The sequence below is a fragment of the Aptenodytes forsteri genome, unplaced genomic scaffold (genome assembly GCF_000699145.1).
Source record: "Aptenodytes forsteri isolate BGI_AS27 unplaced genomic scaffold, ASM69914v1 Scaffold385, whole genome shotgun sequence".
NCBI classification, from domain to species: Eukaryota; Metazoa; Chordata; class Aves; order Sphenisciformes; family Spheniscidae; genus Aptenodytes; species Aptenodytes forsteri.
This window is the reverse complement of record NW_008795031.1, coordinates 788,431-810,415: the sequence shown is the minus strand read 5'-3', so window position 1 is coordinate 810,415 and position 21,985 is coordinate 788,431. Positions and strand designations below refer to the sequence as shown.

General features: G+C 37.2%; 1 protein-coding gene across 1 annotated transcript in view; it reads right to left on the bottom strand.

Annotated features, from left to right (window-relative positions):
• The window catches only part of LRP12 (LDL receptor related protein 12), a 53,821-nt gene that overhangs the window by 19,768 nt on the left and 12,068 nt on the right, over positions 1-21,985 (bottom strand). The window contains exon 3 of the mRNA XM_009276309.1: positions 4,553-4,609. Coding sequence (XP_009274584.1) covers positions 4,553-4,609 — 57 coding nt within the window. The remainder of the gene's footprint in view (positions 1-4,552; positions 4,610-21,985) is intronic.

The following is a 21,985-nucleotide window of genomic DNA, read 5'->3' as shown; positions in this document are numbered from 1 at the left end:
AGCAGGGCCTGTTGCGACAGGACAAGGGGGAATGGCTTTAAACTAAAAGAGGGTAGATTTAGACTAGGTATAAGGAAGAAATTTTTTACGCTGAGGGTGGTGAAACACTGGCACAGGTTGCCCAGAGAGGTGGTGGATGCCCCATCCCTGGAAACATTCAAGGTCAGGTTGGACGGGGCTCTGAGCAAGCTGATCTAGTTGAAGATGTCCCTGCCCACGGCAGGGGAGTTGGACTAGATGACCTTTAGTGGTCCCTTCCAACCCAAACTATTCTATGATTCTATGATAGATATAAGCTAAATGTATTTGCATACTTAGTATACATTCATGCACTGAAATCTCTTACTTATAATGCAGGAGACAAAAGAAATCTCCCATTTGCTTAAGAAGTGTATAAAGGTCAAGATCAACTGTGTAGAAGCTGCACTTCGGAAGTGCTGTCATTTTGAGAGAATAGTTTATCAGAAAGATTTTTAAAATCAAGGGTAACTTTTTGAACTAGCACAGTTTTAAAGGGAATCTGCTTTATAAAGATCATAGCAAGCCTTTTAAAATCAATTCCTGACCCTCTGCTTAATTAGGATGTTTCTTCTAAAGCTTTTGAGAATATAATGTAACTTATATTTTATTCATGTTTGTAAACATGGAGAATGTGAGCAACATCAAGAAGGGCATGGGAATCAAAAAAACAATTCAACTGAGAGCACGTAAAATAGTCATGTATGAATAGAGGCAAACGTTTTTTTACTAAGTTGTGGAGAATTTGCACTTCTAATTTCAATTGCTAGTGGCCCTGCAGGCATTTGTCATACAGGTCAGTTATGTCTATAGGAACTTAAAATTACAGGAAAACTGACTAGGTTTGGAATAATTTATTAAAAGTATTAAAAATACATAAGAAAACAGCACAATGAAAATTAGAGGAGTCAGAAAAAAAGGGAGACGAGTTTGTAACAGAGGTAGAAGCACAAAACAGAGAAGGTTGCATCATAGAGAAGCAAAGATACAGAGCAATGCGTGCCCAAGATGTTTTCAAATCTCATGCTGGTGGTTGTAAGATTTTTTGAGTGGGAACAACCCCCTCCTGCACAACCATTTCTATATGGTTTTGTCTCTGCCTACATTCCTCTCAACTCCCCTATATTATTTGGTACAATTCTGCTCATCCATCTCCTACGTGTTTTAAACTCTTTCCTTTGTGAGCCTTTATTTTATTAACAATCTATTTGCAATTCTGTTTGTTACTTTGCCATAACTCTGTTCAGTAGACTGCAATACTGTAATTAGGACTGAAGATGTTTCACAGACTAAAGTGCAAAATAATGGTCAAAAAAAACTGCTGAGAGGATAAGCTGTGCATGCGGTTTTCTGGTGTGTATGGATTTTCTTGTAGACTCTTTAAAAACACGTACAACAGTTTCCTTATTCCCTTCTTCCTGAAATTTGTTCACTGCCCTACATTACAGAAAACTACCTATGGGATGTTGACTAGTAAACAGAAGAGAGCCAATGAAAACTTTACAGTACAAAATTCAACTTGCAAGTTATAACAAGAAAATAATTGAGAAACCTATGCAAAAATTCTGTAGCAAGATCTAGAGAAGTAAAGTACCTGTAGTAACGGTGAACAACATGTCAAGGAAAAAGTCACTTCAGAAAAGCAGGGAGAGGGAGATTAGGGATTTATCTTCACAGTAATGCCAGGAGATTAGTTGAAAAGATAAAAGAATTAGCTTTCAATGTGAACCACAAGATGATAAGGTATGCATTATATTGGACATGGTAAGGACATGAATGCAGCTGGATAAATGATCTGAAGGTGTTTAAAACAGCTTAGAGGAAAAAGAGAATATGTTGTGATAAAGTCTAAACCATGAATAGGGAGGATAATTATTGCATTTGTAACTCTCGGGAGCCACTGAAAGTCTTATTTGGAGAACTACGGGGGAAGAAGGCATAGGAATCTTTGCCTCCAGGCCAAGCTGTAAAGCTTTAATTTAAAATGCCCTTTGCTCTGCAATACAGAGAGACACTCAGTAAAAAGGAATCATTATAATTTTTTTTTAAACTGTTGTGAATGTGTGTTTTCACCAGTGTAGAAGTTCTTTAACATGGGGCTGGGGCGCGGGGGGGGGGATTGGTTTTGCAGTTGTGACAATTATGGTGCTACATACCCCAAAGACAGACCTGGAAATACTTCTCAATTTTTCAGATTTTAAAGACATAAACACTTGTTCTCTAGTGATAGCTTACACGCAAGAGACAACATTCCATTATTGCTGTTGGTAGAAAAAGCCTGCTCATATATTAGAGGTGTACCTGCAACTTGGCAGACATAATATACAGCAGAAGCATAAATACCAAAGACCACAGAGGTCTGTGGTATTAAAACATAATTTAGTAAGGTAGGTCATGTAGCCTTACAGCAGCAGCATGACAGGAAATCTACCATCAAGACAATCATTTCATTTTAAATCCCTTCTCAGTAGCAACTGTCCAAGAAAATCGCTTGCTTGGTTTCAACACCAAGTTAAAGTTGGATTTAGAAAGATTAAAGGCCAGATGTCTTTGGTTCTATTTTACAGAAACACCGCTTAAAATTGTTCTGATAAATATAAAGCTGTCCAGGTATGCTTGATGAAATACATAATCTGCAAGTTCAAAAACGTGTTTAGGAGACCCAGACTGTTTCAAAGGAACTCAAAAATCAGCTAAATCCACCCCCATCTTTTCTACTTGGGCCATACACCTAACATTTAAGATGTGCATACAAAGAACTGTAGGGAAAATGCCATTGGCTCTGCCTATGCACTTTCTTCAGGTTTTCATTAACAGACCACCCCCATCCCCATTATCCCAAAATTCTCCAGTGACGAATTTTCACTTTATATAAAGATAGAAACTTTAAGAGTATGATATTTATTTTTCCCTAGCTGGAAAGCTATTTTAGAACACAGGACCACCAGAACGATTTTTTTTTATATTTTTTTTAAAATTTGTTTTTAAATGGAAGTCCTCACTGGATCTTTCTTCTCAGTAGTTAAAGGTCTGTCTACCAGCTGCTGCTATCTTGCGTATAAAGTACATCGTGTTCTCCTCTTCTTGGCACTGCCTATTCAAGCCTGCTGGCCAAAGTATTGAAAGCAGAGTCAAAAATTCCATTCACCTCTTGCCCAGCAGATGCTTTTCTGCCTGTATTGTGACCTGTGACACAACTGTTGCAGTAAACAAAGAGGTGAAGGGTTGTTAAAACATATCCTGAAAGCTGCATAGCTAGATTTTAGGCTGTCTGTGTATCTCGTACAATCCAATTCCAGCAACAATTGTTCCAACAGTGGCAAGTACCAGTGCTGTTATTTATTATTTACAGTGTGCCATAAATGTACTATATATGATACTTGGTGCATTACTACTGTTGAAAAGCAACAACATTCTTCATGATGCAGCACAAGAATGGGTAGCAAAGATCTTCTATGATTAGACTTTTGACAGTCTTTGAGTGGCAAACAATGGAAGGGAAGAAGAAGGTAGTATGGTAAAACAGAGACCATCCACTGACCGTACATTTATCCAAAAACTTAACCATGTGCACAAGTAGCAACGTAAGGTTTGTAGTGATACTGCAAGGATAACTACAGTGAGATGTGCAAGCTGTTGTCAAAAAGGATGAGTTTGCATTTTGACTCTTATTTTAGGAGAAGGGTGTGAAAGTCAGTTTGATTTCCAGGGATTAGTGGCAGCTTCCCTATGGAAAGAATCAGGCTTGTATTCTTCTGCCCACTGAAGGAGACTGTTTGTCTCCCCATTTGCACATATTCTAAGTATCTGTATCAGAAAACACAACCAGCAGCTTAGCTGGCACCGCTTAACATCTGAAGAACAAAGACTATACACTGGTATCGCCTAATGCCTTAATGGACATACAGTCACATCACTAACACAGAATAGTCCCAACCGCGGCTGCTGCCCAAAAAGAGGCCTAAGACCAACTTACTGGAAGAGAATGTAGCAACCTTTGAGCAACATGTGCTGCTTTTATACCCCATATTCTCCCAGCATCTCATCAGTTTCTCAGTTTCATGAGTTCTAAAATTCTTTTTTTCTTATATTAAGGAACCTGTGCAGTCAAGTGTACAGTAGTTTCAGTTACTGCTTCAATCTAATCAGGTAAAACGCATAACTCCTGGATTTATATTATTTGATAGTAGCAGTGTCCAAAATTACATTTCAGTAAATTTCATTTCACAAAAACTTTACTGTGGAAAGAAAATATCAATTCAACTTAAACCAACTTTTCTCTTAGTTCAATGTTTGTATGGAAAAATAATTAAGCAGTCCACTTAGAAAAGCATAATCTGTTCATGAGCATGCAGGTATCAATTTTATCTTATGAGAATTTTTCCATGTTCCAGTTGCTTCATTCCTTATTACATGCTGCAAAAGGCAGTAATAATTTTTATAGCCAAATATCTCTTCATAAGATACCAGGTGGCTTTCAATATTTACTATTTAAGTCATGCATGAAATTTAAACATTACAAAAAATGACTTACCCGTTGACACTCCTGAAATATGCACATTTTCAGAATGTTCTGCAAGAGCACCATTTCCTAAAATTAAACATAATGAATAAGTTAATTTCCAAGATAAAATTTGTAAAAATTCTTCAGATACCCTTTTACAGAACAGAAAGAACAAAACTGAAGTTATTTTAATTAATATTAAACATTAAAGGTCTTATGTTCATTTTATGATAAAACTTAGAGAAAAACTAGAGAAAAAGTTACTATACAATGAAAATAAAACCCAAGCATCATTAGTGTACTAGGAACAATTAAATATACTAGAAAGTTAATGAATGAGACACTGATAGTAGCAGAGAGTTTTGAGAAGTTTCAGGCATTTTAGATGGTAGATTTTGCATGATTTTGCATCAAATGTTATTTTCTTTTCAAGAAAGGTTTATTTCAATGCATCTTCCCCATCTCCTCCTGGATCAAGATTTGTAAGTAAATGCTATGCAAATAAAGACATCTGGGGAAAACATCCATCTATTTCATAACGCATTGCAGCCTATACCCTTTATCCAGAAAGATGTTTCAGATATAGCCAGGAACTAGCTACCTTCAAGAGTAATTCCCCAGTGTTCATTAAAACTAAGTATACTTGGCAAAGATGAACAATGAGACCCATATGGTCATCAAGAGTTAGAGACAAAAAAGTTATTTCTCCAAATCTCATACTACTTTGTACTCCTGCAAAGTAAAAGTCGTCTGCTAAAGCGAATACGTTTGCTGACAGGTGGTAGCCCTGTTACATGATGTGACAGATCAAGTTGTATTTGTGCACACTTCCCCCACTGAACAGCTCTCCTTCTCCTCTCCTTTATTCAACATTTTTTCTTTCAACCTTTACAACAAATTTTTAATAAAATCTTCCAGGCATTTTGGGAGGAGAGAGCTACTTTCATAAATAAGCTGCTTTGAACACAGGCAGTGAATCTAAAATTTAAAATACATTACTAAACAAATTTTAAAACCACAACTCTTAATCCCTCAAAGTTTTGTAATTCCTTCTCCTCTCCTTTATTCAACATTTTTTCTTTCAACCTTTACAACAAATTTTTAATAAAATCTTCCAGGCATTTTGGGAGGAGAGAGCTACTTTCATAAATAAGCTGCTTTGAACACAGGCAGTGAATCTAAAATTTAAAATACATTACTAAACAAATTTTAAAACCACAACTCTTAATCCCTCAAAGTTTTGTAATATTGAAGATTTGCAACGTCTCACAGATTTCCATACATGTGAAATCAGTTGTTCTACCAGCACTACAATGTAAGTGTGATATGTTTAGGTAACAAGAACCTTAAAAACATGAAGAAAACTCAAATTCCTGTTATACCAAGCTTAAAGACTGTTAGAGTTGACCTAGAACCTACACCTAAGCAAGCATCTCAATGCTCCTCTACTGCACTGGTTACAAATGTTTCAGAAATTGCTCCCAGGATTGACACCAAATGCACAAAGAAATAATTTTTTACTTCCTAAAGACACAATACAGTTAGAAACCTGATGATCAGAATTTGTAGAAAAATTCCAAGTCTAATTTAAAAAAAAAACAAAACCACCACCCCACCCCCCAAAACACACCCCTGAATTTTTGGGCTCTCAAGTGACACGTTTCCCCCCTCCATTTTTAATGTACTAATTTTGCTCCATATATTTACATACTAAGTTGCTTTGTCTCAATTAAAAAAAAAAATAATTCCACACTGTAACAATTCCCCTCAATGTTCAAAAGAGAGAAGTATTTTAAAACAAAAACTACTTCAAATACTGTATTAGTGAGCAAGTATTTTCCAACTAAACTATTTTCAAAAATAAAATACCTATACATTTTAAAAAGCTATTCTCCAGATAATTTCTCCATTTTGCGTATAAACTGACATGCTAAGGAATGTTTGCTGACATCAGTAACACTCAGGTCTAAATTTACAAAATAAACACCATCTTTACTGTAAAGTGATTTTACCTGTAACTGATTCCACAGAAGTACGTTTCTGATTGTCTTGTTTTCTATTATTTGCATCAACATAAGGAAAACATTAACACATTTCAAGACCTCTTGTTTTAAGCTAAAAATCGCTTACTGGTATTTCATCTTTCAAATTACAGTAGGGATTATTCACCTTTTCGTATTTTCAAAACGGGGTTATTAACACATATAACTATATCTGTAGTTGTTATTGAACACTGAAAATGAACAGCATGACAAAAAAAGAAGGAATTCACTGACATTTAGAAATCTGAAAAACCCCGAAGTAATTACATTGAAGACAGTCAATATCTGGGCACTCCATTGACAGCCCCAGAATCTGAATTACAGACAAGCTGTCTATACATAAAGATCAGGAAAACAAAACCCCCAGAATTTCAATGATACCAGTTCTGATAAAAATACAGTAACAAAACATGAAAATACTGACATAACACTGAAGTGATGGAAAGAAAAGCAATATATATACAAAAAAACAAACCAAAACTGTAAATCAGTAATAACGAGAAGCATACTAAAATGGGAACTCACATCCAAATCCTATACACATTGACTTAGAATTAATGGTTTACATTAAGAAGAAAACGTAAGTCAATATCCAAAACAGAACAGTTTAGTATTTTCCGTTTAAACATGCTTTATGATCTAACAATTAATCACTTGACGCAAAGTGACGTCACATTTATTGTCAAACTAACTTCAGTGATTAGTCAGAAGAAGCACTAATGTGTGATGATGAAGCCTCAACTCAGATCCAAGTACTGTAATATCAAAATAAGGCGGTTTTCTTAAAAAAGTATTTCCATCCCAATAATCCTTCATTACATGAAAGATGAACCTTAGAAACCTCTCAGATTATTACTTCCTTTTTCATTGGAAACTGTCACTGAAATAGTGTGTTCAGATGCCATTTAAGCGTTACTAACTGCTGACACCTTTATGAAATTTTTAGGCAATGATCCTTGTATGATCTCAACAATTATGTCACATGGTTCCATATAAACTGAGTCCACTAGAATATCAATATATCAGATAACAGATCAGTAATTTCCATTAAGATATGGAAACATAATTATCTTTGAAATTCCTGTTAGCTTATCATTTAATACAGCAGAGCATGAGTATATAAAAAAAAATTTCTTAGGTCACCAATAAGCTTTCATATTTCTTGATGTTTTAAAGAAATATTTACTGTTCATTCCCATTTGAACCTGAAGTTTAAAACTGAAACAGGTGCCAACTAACAAAACTTGACACAAAGTTTGCTCACATCAGTTACAGGAGCTGGTTAAGTACGTGTGACAGCAAAGCGCTAGCAGACACACACTGAGAAGCTCCTGCACAAATTCATTCTGCCTGTGAGAAACCAAGTTTGTTTTTCAAAAACTGACATCTTCCATCACTTTTTTTTTTGTGACTTAAAAAAAAAAATCACTTGTGTAACCTTGTATACACATCTCCTTTGTATCCTTTTATAAATACTTATGAGAAATGGACCACTTATTTGAAGTGGTATTAAACAGAAATGTACGTCAACTTCAGTCCTGCAGCTTAAGATATGATCATCAACCGCATTTAAGTGAAAAATTTTAAATGGACAAGGCTCAAGATAAAAACAAGCATTTACGATGTTTTTCCTAAAAAAAAACCAAAATAGAATCTTTGGTAAATAGGATACAAGATATGTTAAACTACTGGTAACCTATAGGTTAAACAAAAGTATGGAAAGTACTTTTAATGGCTTTCTATTTAAGTGCACAAGTTTGTTGCCACCACTGCTGGTAGTATCTCTAAATTAGAGAGATTAGAGTGTGTTTACAGTATGGAACAATCTCCAATTTCTGAGGTGCCTTTCTGTCTTGAATAACTTTAAAAATCTCCTAAATGTTCAAAGTATGGTTATGGTCAAAGTTGGTCACTGATTCTGATGGACTCATCCATAAAATTTTATTTTCACAGCACAAAGCCAGTCCCTTTGACCTTCATCAGTTTTTTCTATCCCACTTAAATCTTCCAAGCTGAGATGCTGTCTTGTCTTAGGAGCAGCAGAAACAGACAAGTAGTTCCACGAACACTTGAATTAATTATTTTTGATTTGTGTCTCACAGCTGACTGACCACAGAAGCAAGGCAAGACAACACTAGGTTTGCCTTCAGGTTTTCCAGCAGTTGGGGCGTTTCTCTCCTATCAGTCTATATGAAACTACATTAAACACCCCCCACCCCACCCTGAAAAACCCAACAACCTCACAATGTCACTTCCAAACATCCTGGTCAAAGAGCCATGAGCCCTATAGTCCTATACGGAGTCTGGAGAGGAGAACAAAACTACACGGAAGATAAAAACCATAGCCTTGGAAGGTATTTGACTCGCTAACATCTTCTGAGTTTCACCACAGATAGGAAAATAAACACAGGCCAGGGGAGTGGGGCTGGCAACAAGGAAAACTTTGCAGCAGCAACCACTCCAACCAAACTGCAGAAGAAAACTGTAAGGGGAAAGTGTGGGAAAAACCAATCCTTTCACACTTGAAAAACATGACATGTTTGGAAAAAATAGCTGCCAAGTTCTATATATTTGAAACCCAGACAGTAGCAGTGATGCTCAGACTAACGTGGAGGCTAACCACAATGCAGCAGCCTTCATTTTAGGATGTTACCCCCCTACATCCTCCCTTCCCCACAGCCTACACAGCACAGCTCACTCTCAAAATGGGAAGAATATCAGACTCAAAGGATTATTTGCATATAACTTCAGAGCATAAAACTAAGCTTCTCCTTTAAGTTTTACTCATATTCATGCAGTTTTCAAAAAGGACAGGCAGAGCCCCCCCTCCCCAATAATTAAGTGTCCCTCTTAGTCAAAACACTCAGATTAAACACAAGCTTCTGCATTCCAGAGGTTTCAGACAAAGAACAAGAAGTTTACCTAAATACTGATATATTTGAGATAGCAAATAATGACTCTTAAATGAAAACCCCGTTTTAATCTCAATTTGACTAAAACCAGTAATACGAACGCAGTGAAGCGATGAATATTGTAAAAGCACACTGAAAAAATTTGGTACATGTGACTTTGTCCACCATGATTGTAAAATCAAATTTTATAACTTCAGTTTGGAAGAACATCATGTATCTTGGGACTCAGTTAAATCCAGATTGTGTTTTACAGAGAAATTAACTTGACTATTGAAATGAAAAATGAAAAGAAAAAAAAAATCCATAGTGGCAAACACCACATTTAAGTTACCATTATTTTTGCTGTTAGACCAAGTAGCTACTGTCCACAAAAAAAAAAATCATGCACGCATATCTCCATTGAAGCTTAAATTCTTCTATATCAAGATTAAGCCTGTGCCATTAGCTTTAACAGCCAAATTACAACCCCCCTATAAACAGAACTGTATAAATTGAGGAACTGCTTTAACTGAACAGCTACGAAGAGAGAGCTTTTTCTAAACTACCTTGAGTTAAAAGGTATTGTGGTGCATAATGAATGGTACATAAGCAGACTGGACAGGATATTTTTCTTGAACCACAATTATCAGGGACAAGAGATCAACAACACTTCCTGTATAGCATGCGTTTCCAAACACCCTTTATCATGGTACATGTTCAACTTGCTTTACTTTAGACAATGTACTTCATGATCAAACTTCCTTTCTTCATCCTACTCCCAAAATTTCTGTCCACTCTGTACCTTACAAAGAGTAAGCTTAACTTGTTTGCACTGCGTCTTGTCAGCTGAAGCTACCCTGCATTAATCTTCACCAAATTTTGCTTCTAACTGACCAAGCGTGGATGATGCCACCAAAATAAGAGTCTTACTATACAATTCCATGAACAAAGCGGTGCTTTGCTTTCTTCATCCTACTCCCAAAATTTCTGTCCACTCTGTACCTTACAAAGAGTAAGCTTAACTTGTTTGCACTGCGTCTTGTCAGCTGAAGCTACCCTGCATTAATCTTCACCAAATTTTGCTTCTAACTGACCAAGCGTGGATGATGCCACCAAAATAAGAGTCTTACTATACAATTCCATGAACAAAGTGGTGCTTTATCACCCCACTTACATGTCACCCCACTAAAAAGCCACTTAGCAATGGTCCTATGATGCCTTAGTCCAAAAATAGCAATATCCTTCTTGATCTAGAGATACGGGAGCTGGAAACATCCATGATGCCTCTGTAATATTGCAGCATGCTTCTTGGATATGACCCCTTTTGCTAGCACATTTTGTGACAGTCCCAGCCAGTGGCCATCCCACCCCTTCACCTCCTACAAATATCTAAGCACAGTTGTGCAGAAACAAGCTCCACCGGAAGACGCCGTGTGTCAGGCTGAACTGCAGTCACGCTGGTCTGCTGAGTCTGTGGGATAAAAGTGCAAAGGCTAACTGCCTACCCATCACACCTACGGTTAATCCTAAGGTTAAGATGTTACAGCTCAGAGCAGAGCATGTGGGAGACCAACAGAAAAACAAGTACTACCACCCTCCTCCAGATAAACTAGATGATCTGCAAAGGTCCCTTCCAACTCAAACCATTCTATGATAAAAACATTTGTTCAGTATGTAACCCAAAATACTATACTGAATCATTTAGATGTAGGTCACGTGCAATTAGTGAGCCAAAAAAATTAGGTAGGATCCTCCTCAGTCTTTTGGCTCATCGTTTACAACCTCCTTGTCTCCTGAACACTTTGCACCTATATTTGTTAAACTACTGTGCATTTAGAATTAAATGCATTAGCTGCAGGGATTTAATGCTGTAACAACAGCAAAGAGCTACATATCCATAGGCATATAGAAACACTGCTGCCAAACTCTCCTGTACTGCAGAAGGAGTAGTACACAGTAAATTAAGATTATGCAACTGAGAAAAAATCCACTTCCTACAGTCTCAAATGAACATGAAGGTATGAAAGGGACTAGCTTGTTTTTTCATCCTTTATAACCTAGAAAAGTCTCTGAGAATATGGTTTCTGCTGTACTTTCTCTTCTGTCTGTACAAATCATGTTCTCCTACCACTGGTAAACTGTATTACAGAAATTCAGACTTTGCCTTCCTCAGAAGACAGGAACAGAGCTACACATGCAACTTCAACATTACAAGAGACAAGGAACTGAAAGTGGAGCAAATAGAAAGAAAAAAAAGAGCAGTTGAAAATTACTCTCCCAGAACAGTTCATGAAATAAACAGTATTATTGCTACAGGGAATGCTTCAAATTAAGGTGCGGCAGAGCTCAGAGTACACAGTCCACTGAAGCCAGGCAACATTTGTTACGACTCTATATTCAGTAACAAAGCGAAGCAGCAGTGTCATTCTCAGATTCCTATAGAAACAAGTCACAGCCTTTACAGGTGACACCATTTTATTATTTCCTGCTTTCTGATGGCTTAGTTTGCAATCACTGCATCCTTTTGATTACAGATATGCATGAAATCAAATTAACATGTTTGTGCACCAGTATGTACTTGGATTAACTACTCAAGATAAGATTCATGATCCACAGTCATCTCATATTTTCATGTCTTTATTGTTCTTTTTTCTATAGTGCATTGCATCTTTGACCAGAAGTTTTTGTCCTACACCCAACTGCTGCTTACTGCCTTGACAAAGGGCAACACATGCTTTTGCATAAGTTCATATATTTCATCATGACAAAAGGCAATTAAAAAAAGCATGAGAAATGACAGTACTGACTTTTAGGCATTAACTGATCAATAATCTCCAGTTTAGCTGAAGAATCTTTGCAAGAGTTATTGACAAATTTTGTATTATTTATTTTTAAATCAACAGTTTGGTGTTAACTAGTTATGTGCAGTTCTTTTCAATATTTCCTTAGTGTTAAGTACTGGAGTCATAGGAATTTCAGGTGGTCATTTGTAAGACAGCATTAAGCTGTGCAGCAAGATGTAAATTATCCTTCAGATAAGGGAAGGATTAAATAACCATTTATTTTAATATAAAGTTACACATGCAATAAGCAGAAACATTGAGAGAAAGCCTTACTGCTGTGCAGACCTCAGTCAGAATTCTCTACCAAAGGCAAACTGAACAGCAGAGTGACAAGATTTATTCCAAATCCCTGTAACAGAAAAACATCTGCTACAAAGAAGATACAGTAAATATATCTAAAATTTCAAACAGTGAAAGCGAATGTTCACATGAAATGAGAAAGTGTTGTATACTCAAATACTACAATGGCATAATTAATTTCTTTAATTAAGGAAAGAATAAAAATGACTAACAGATGAAACTATACTGAAACAGTGGCTTATTTAAATGTGTTTATGATACAAAAGCAGGAAATAAGCACATAAAATTTCACTGTAAAAACAGATAAACCACAGAATTTGTTTACAATACTCAATGCTGTTCTTTTATGTAGTACCATTTTTATTTTAGACCAACTGTGATGTACTTTTATTTAGAAAACTAAGACAAGAACTAAAGAATAAATTCTGCAATGGAACTGTTTTATGTAGGTTTTAGATTTTTTTTTTTACAACAACCAATATCTACCATTTTGCGCTTAGAAAATTATTTCTTGGGTATAAAACAATGGGTGTGGTGCTGCCGAAAGTCTGTACTGTATACTTAAAACCTTATGTCCAACATTACATTTTTGTATCACCCCCTCATTCTTACACTGTCCTTTCCTCCTCACAGAGGTACTTTAAATGACAAGTAGCTGCATGATACTTTTGAAAAACAGGTCTTCACTCATCTCTTGGTGAATAAAAAACACAGCCACGAAGTTTCCAAATCTACATTCACTGTACAGAGCCTAAACCCACAGTTAATCAGTACTTGAGTGAACAACAGCACATACCTTTATTCCTATAATCTTGATAACAGTGACTTAAAAATCTCCAAAGAAAAATATTCTACTTCTTTTACGTTCTTTAGCATTGTAACATTATATTCCTCCCACCAAAAAAAGTCTGTGTTCGTTCTTCAAAAATTGACTACTAAAACAGGTACTCTAAAAAAAAAGTTTACTACATAAATAAATGCTTTGAATTTGAAGAATATGTAATGATCAGGTCATAACAGATCTATTAACTTCTCTGCCAAAACATAAAATATCTTTTATTCCTGATAATTTTATGGTGCTAACTTGGGATTTGTCTACATTAGTATTTTATTTCAGATAAAGAGCATGCTTCTGAATCTCCTGATCTGCTCCACTTCATGTGCTTTGGTTCACATTATGCTGTGGCCTTGTAACCAAACTGGACTCCTTTTAGATGACACTAATCTGGAAGACGCTCCTACTGGTAATGTGTACTCAGTCCTCTGGACCACGCTAGAGCTAGTCCAAAGAAAAACCTTCAGCAATGTATACAGCGTAAACATTACATCTTCAGCCTAACTTGTTTTACTCCACAAATCCGCTCCTGCCAGACTGTGGGATGTGCCAGTGCAGAGACACCCCCAGCTACCCAACACCAGAAGCGTACTCTCTGCTCACCGCAGCTCCAGTGCTACCAGAGAGGCTCCGCCTCAACTTCAGGCATAAGCTTCAGAGTCTCCACAGTCATTTAGTGTGAGCAACGCAAGATCTCTTTCTGGATTCATTAAGCACTGCATACATTATTCACTAATATGACACCAATTGTGAATGCTGTTGCAACACACGGAAGAAAATTTACAAAATTCCATTGTCGTGGTTTAACCCCAGTCGGCAACTAAGCACCACGCAGCCACTCGCTCACCCTCCCGCCCCCCAGTGGGATGAGGGAGAGAATCAAAGAGTAAAAGTGAGAAAACTCGTGGGTTGAGATAAGAACAGTTTAATACTTGAAATAATAGAATAATAATAATAAATTGTAATGGAAAGTAAAGCAACAAGAGAGAGAGAGAAAAAAAAATTGATGCAACCGCTCACCACCCGCCAGCAGACGCCCAGTCAGTCCCCAGGCAGCAATTGCTGCCCCCTGGCCAACTACCCCCAGTTTATATACTGAGCATGATGTCACATGGTATGGAATATCCCTTTGGCCAATTCAGGTCAGCTGTCCTGGCTATGTTCCTCCCAGCATCTTATGCACCTCCTCACTGGCAGAGTATGGGAAGCTGAAAAGTCCCTGACTTAGTATAAACGCTGCTTAGCAACAACTAAAACATCAGTGTGTTATCACATTATTCTCATGCTAAATCCAAAACACAGCACTGTACCAGCTACTAGGAAGAAAATTAACTATCCCAGCCAAAACCAGGACATCCATACAAACCATAACAAGATGCTAGTGTAATGCAAATTTGGCATAGATGCTGCCAGCCAGATGATGCTGGAGTATCCAAACACAGCCCTCAGCACCACCGGGATACATCAGGTAAACATTTGGAAGACAATGCAGTCTACAGTGTGAGCTCTCGCATTCCTGCTCTACAGGTGTGGCTTTCTCAGTCACTCTCCACTCTTCCTTCTCCCTTCTATAGGAAGGGACAGCTCTTCCTTATTGCCCAAACATACAAAGCAACCAGCAGTTCTGTACTTGGCTGTGTTTAATGCAGCACAAACCTTTTCTCTGGGTGTACGGGCAGGAGAGACTTTCACAAGAGAGAGAACAGGAAACACTTTTGAAAGAGATCTTTGCACACCAAATTGGCAAGATAACCCGAGCTTCCTTTATCCTAGGTTGCAAAAGAGAAGCTGGAGTAGTAACTGCAGCAACTCTGATTTAATGCTGCAGGTGGAAAAAACCCATCTGGTCACACCTGTAAATGCCACAAGACAATTTTTAATTGAGTCTATTGTCATTAAAATACAAAATATTAAATTAATAACTAAACTAACTTAAGAGAAGGACTTTGTGTGAAAGTTTCAGCAAAAAAACAGTTAAAGCTTCTCAGTTGTAGTTTGAAAAGGTGGGGACAGAAAAGAACCTGACCTTTTTTTTATTCTCACTCAAAAATTCCACAAACTATTTATAGACAGCTCTAATATATTTGGCAGCAAGCAGTGGAAATTGGAAATCTAGCAGAGACACTGGCTCAGCTTCAACAAGATTCCTGATTTTAAGCACATAAGTAGTTCTATTCATGTCAAACCCTGTACTTCTGCCCAGCCAGGTATAAAGGAAGTTGCTTGACTGACCATTGCCTGCAAGTTGTGTGTGTTCTCAGGTGGTAATCTAGTGCAGCATTTCAGATTAGACAGAGTAGAAAAAAACAGAGTACTAAAACCAATTAAACAGTTCAAACAGTGAATACAGTCTTCTAAATTACAGCTAAATCTCCAGTAACTTTAAAAAAAAAAAAAGATAAGGAAATCAGAGGAAAAGGGAGTAGACCAGAAAGTGGGGGGGCGGCAAGAAAGACTATACTGCCTACCCATCTGTAAATGAACTGTCTCCTTTATAAGGCTTAGGTGCCTATTCTTAACTGATTAGATCCTATCATGAATGCAAACCTAACAATTTGCCCTCCTATTTGAAAACATTCCACTGCTGTATTACTTAGAAACCTAGAAAAAGCCAAAGTTTCTAGCTATTTCAAACAGTTATGTTTAAAATAGTAAAACTGAATTATTTTAACAAAGGGCTGTTCAGAGCCTTTGTACACGTTCAACTGCAGGAAATATTCTTTTCTTCTGAAATTCCATTTCAGATACTAAAAGTATTTCACATTTGAGAAGTGCCAGACTAGTGGAAAATTTCGATGTGTGGGCTGCACAGTGCTTATGCAGTAACAGGAAGAGCATTTCAGATTTGATTCATACTCTTCACATGCTTCGTAATTTTATCTACTACAGTTTCTTTAAATAGCTGTTGCAGTAAAAAACCTGGTTTTGTTTTTACTCCATGCAGGTTTAGATTGATTTCCCATCTTAATTCCTTGTAAATACAGTAACAAATGGCAGTAGACAACATTCTACATACAGCTTGTACATTATATTTAAAAACAAAACAAAACAAAAACACTACCAAAAAACAAACATCTACAGTCAACCAGAAGATTTCAGGCCTCTGTCAGAAGTTAGATGGTAAAAGCAGGGCTTCAGGTCATATATTCTTAAGATATAATACTGCTGGTTACCCTGTTTTCTTCAAATGATTTGATTCCATTCCATCTTGAAAAAGTGCTAACAGAAGAAACAAAATCATTATTCATAAACTAATAACTGCAGCCACCATAAATCTATTATAAGCTTGCAGAAATGAAAATATTATCTGCTATTACCCCATGAATCCCTACCAGGAACCCTCAAAACATCCAAGCTTCTAGTTCCAGATGACAGCATGACTCAGACTTACAACTGATTTTTTTTCCAAAAAAGACTTAAGCAGTGTAGGAGTACTTGATATTGGGGGGTGGGGGAGAATCACGAGGATTTTTGAAAAGAAGGAAAACACTGCTCCACTGCTGCATCTTTGTTAGGGAGCCTACATCTCATGTGACCGACAATACAAAACAGAAGAGAAAAAGAAAAACACTAGTCATATTAGAAAGGAAAAAAAAAAAAACCAAAAAACATAGCCTAAGATACATCCAGAGAAGAATGGTTTCAAAATCCAGAAAGCTTGTTGGATTCATCAAATAAAATTACAAAATCTTTTTCTTTTAAGTCTTTATTCAATAGAAGGGCTAAGATGTTACAATTCAGGCAGAAATCAAGGAGGAAATTTCACACTTCTGACTGGAGCAAAAGCAGGGGATTGAGAAATCTAACCATAATTTCCAGATTTGCTAGATTCTTTCTGGAACATTGGCCTGAGCAAACCAGGGAATACTGGAGTCAAGAGTATATACTCGCTGAGCTTCAGCTCTGCCTTCATGAAGGTAACAACAATAAATCAGAATTAACTGCAAAGCATCCCAGCTGCACTCACTGTAATGACATAACTGAATTGAATGCAAGCCGTTTACTGGAAAGGGTGGTGAAGCAGCAGTATAGTTACATACACATTTTGCACATACATCAAATATAAAAATCATAAAAGCACAGCATGTTTATTGCATCTAGGAAAAATATCCTCATTTGAAAGATAAAATTGTGTTTTCTTCCCTTCTCGCTACTTATTACTAGAAGTGAAACTTTGATTTTGACAACCTTTTATACTCTTCAATGTGTTTGGGTTTCTTTCTGATAGAATTAAAAAGCACTGCAGAGTTCCCAAGAAAGCTTGTTTTCTTTAATTTACAAAAAAAGTTCACAGAAACCACAGACCTTGCAAGTACTTGTGCAGACTTGTTTATGCAAAGTCTGGCAACCGGAGTTTTTAGACCCCTAGCACTTATTCAGACTGAAACTGAATTTACACAAAATGTCATGCAGTCTGCCCAGCCATCTTCCAATAATACAGGACAGAGTCTCTGTCCCTTATTAATGCTTCACTGAACTAATTAAAGTATAAAAGTAACCTTGCACAGCCAAAGGAGGGAAGAACTCCTAAGGCAATGCAATTCTTGCCTGTGCCTTCAACATCTGTAAAACAAAGCTTTTTGTTAATCTCAAGCAAACACCCACGTGCAAAATTAATTTCATTATTCACTATGAATAATTTGATCTGCTCCAGTTAGAGCAGACAGAAGTGGAGATGTCACTGAGTTTCGAGGGAACTACAACAAGTAGATGCTTCCATTCTCCCTATTAAAAAGACATTCAATCCACATAGCTCTTTCTCTACTGTTGTTTGTTAGCTTCAAAATCTCAAATCACTACAATAGCAAAGGTTATTAGCTACACTAATTTTCTAGACTTGCCTAAACTGTGCTGTTTATTAAATATCCTCAAGACTTAGGAAGAGTAAGAGATGAACTTGCTATAACTTGCCAGTCATAACACACTGCATTCCTCAAAATGCACCATGAATTGCTTCTATTCAAAAAAGACAGACATTAATAGAAGACAGATTGCCTGCAAGATATGAAATTGATTTTACTCAGATTAATAGCTTCTTTAATTAAGAATCAGATCTTAAAATAGCCAAGGCATACTCCTGGTATGAACATGTGTGCACACATACTTGCAGGAGTACACTCAGCACCCATATAAAAATTGTGTGCGTGGCAGCCTGGCTACTTTTACATTCTTTTGTTCAAACAAATTAGTTTCAACAAAGCAAACAAATGATAAGAGAAATATCCAGTGAAACTTATAATCCAGTAAAACTTATTTTCTCTCCAGTCTTTTATGCAAGACCTGCATACGCTTCAAGAAAACTCTGCTACAGCTACTACATTGATTCAAATCATTGATTCTAAAATAGGAAACTTCAGGAAGCCCCACAGATACTTTAAAAAGTCTAGAAGTAGTCTATACGTATTTATATCATTCAAAAACAGAGATTTACAACTGTTTCTCTATTAAGATCCAAACTAGTATTTTTTCCCCTCTCTTTGGAAAGCAGATCTTTTCTTTTTTTTTTGCCTTCCATGTTATCTGCTATTAATCCTGTGATTCTTGTCCTGCAGGAATGATGCTGGTGCTGTACCTCGCACATTAGCATGAGTACACCTGTAAAAGAGTTTAACGCCTTATATTTCAGACACTAAGCAGTGTCGTAAACATAAATTTGGAAAAAGTTTAGTCGTCTTTACTTTCCTCATGATATCTGTAAAACCTGGTAACGTACTACTGCGTTTTTTCATAACAGCACAAATAAGCATTTATCATGATTGTAGCTTTATTGTGTCAGGAACTGTACAAACAAGAAAAACAACTCTTGCTCCACAGAGCTCATTGCTTTGTGAAAACTGTCTATGTTACATTTTTTTCAGGTAAAGGAAAGGACAATAAAAAAGCACAATACATAAAACACTTGGAAATCCCAGCCCACCAGGTGCCAAAATATAATCAGATGGTAGTGCTTTATAGGAACCACAGCAGAGTCAGGAAGGTTTGAAGAAAGCAGATATGACGGTTTTGTGTTTCCCATGGACAGATCTACCCAGGTGGTAGGAAGCACAAAAGAAAGAATGGATGAACTTGAGTAACGTGAAGAAATGAGAAAGCTATCAGTACTAAAGAACCACTGCAGATCAACAGGATAGTAAAACCAAGTGAAACAGAACTTTGACTTACAGTCAAAGTTCTAACAGTCCTCATAGTGCCTCACCTTCCCTGTCAACCCCAAACCACTCAGAACAAAGTTCAAAATTCTGAACACTAAAGGTAAAGGCTTGTTCCTTTCCCAAAGTGGAAACTTCAGGAAGTGTTTGGGAAAGTCTGAATTACATTAATTGTGCTGGATGTAGCTATAGAGACAGGAGAGCTTATGTGAAAACAGTTGTGAAACAGTAATTGCAATATAAAGACAGTTAACACTGCCACCTTTATAGGCGATGAAAAGAAGCGCGCATCTGATAGCCAAAATACTTCTTTTCACATTGCATAGTTCTGCAGGGTACTGGAGCCTCTTGCCATGGGGATTCCCAGTAGTTAGAAAATATAAACACAATCTTCTACTATAAGGAACTAGAAACAAGAGTGTTGGATAGCACTGTGACTCCACAATTGCAAAATGAAGCAAAGAAACCCTTTCTGTAGAGTTGAATAAGCATTTTACTTGACAGCCAGTTTAGGCAGCTGCAATTCAGCAGAGTACAGCATGCTTTCAAGACAGCCATAGCATATGTAACGTTACTCAAAGAGGGCAGAACAAAGTTTGTTTCAAAACACTTAAGTGTATCATTTCCCTGCTGTCAAACTACATCCCTGAGACACACAAATTACCACTGGAAAACGTTAAATGTGTTAAAGCAGCTACACAGCTAATTTACTATATGGATTCTGGTTTTGGCTTTTTGCAAGGGGAGTATTTGTTACAGAAATTAAAAGATCACAATGGCTTGTAGATGCCATAGTGTACAATAAAGGCTGTTTGTATGACCGTAAGTGCACTTTCTGTGCCTACTCTCAATATAGCCAGTAAGAAGTCTCACATTGTACAGGTCACAAAATCCCAAGTTTTATTACATTACCTTAGCTCTAAGCATGCAAGAGAAGTCCTGCATCCTTCAGCTTTATCTCACTCTTTTTTGTAACGTGGATTTTGAACTACATTCTGCTTTCCTTCTCAAACACGCACAGATACTCCCACCCTGACCCCCTGTCCACCACATACATGTACCCCAGTGCAGCAGAATCATCATTTCAATCGGAGTGCTTTGCAAGAAATTGGAAATGTCTATAAAATTCGTGATACGTGCTTTATTTGTTTATCTCAGGGTCAAATAACCCCAAATTTGGTGTCTCATTGCACTCAACCTTCATGTTTTAGATGTAAGTTCATAGCAATTCAAAAGAGCAAACAGATTTCCAAGAAGTTAGATAGTTGAAATAGGCACATCTACAGAGGTGTCAATTGGCCTGTTCGCTTCCACCTAATATTACCACCTTAATGAAAAAGCCCTACGGAGATGAATGACAAAGAAATAAGCTGCCTCCTTTCACCAAAACATGGCCATACTTGGAACTGTACCATCCCTCTCAGCTTCAATACGGCCGGCGTGAGGCTGCCGATTTCCAATACCCCTGTCCTCAGGCTTACCCACATGCCAGTCCCACTGGCAGAACTAGGAAAGGGGGTTCACACACAGACACATTCCCCAGGCCCTCCAGGTCCTGGGATGTTCACCAAGAAAACAGAGCGTCTCACACTGCAATACGTTGAAAAACCTTACCAAACCACCAGCTCCCCTGTGGAGGGAAAAGCAGGTAGCCATGAGTGAGTGTGTGTACACACACACAGACGCTCTCTCTAGGACAGAGACCCCGTGACAAAAGGAGAAATAGGAAGGGAAGCTCAAACGTAACGAGAGGAATGAATGCCTTGGAGAACAGAATGTGATCTAACAGGTATTTCCAAAATCCTTATCACCATTTACCCTGACATTCATATTTATAATTACCTTCCAGTATGCTATCCCTCCACCTAGGACACCTTATCTCCACTTCTGCCTTGACACAAGCTCCTCTTCTCATCTATTCCTTTCCTGACCAAAACACATTCTCACTACACATTTACATGAGTCATTAACTTCCTTCCTGAGAACAGTTTTAACAACTTTTTTTTTCTGCACTCCAGTTTCCTAAAAACATCTTATTAAATATATAGGATACTATACTAAAACATGTTTCGACTCTTCCTCTGAGGAGCTCACTGCCAAGAATCATTCAGATAAAGACCAGATGACTGAAGGTCAAGTTACGTGATTACTGCCCACCCCATTGTCCACCCAGTTCACAACCTGATACTCCAAAAGCCACTTCAGCTGTTTAGTTGCGCATATTCACTGTTATCTGGCGATCTGAGTATCAACTTGAGCCTAGTTTCCTGTGGATCACACAGCATAAGAGCAGTTGTGCACATCTGTACATTCCCCACAACTCCCAAATACTTTGGACTATTTCTACCACATTTGGCAGAAGAGTAGCAGTTCCAAAGATCCAGTTAATAGGAATTTCATGAA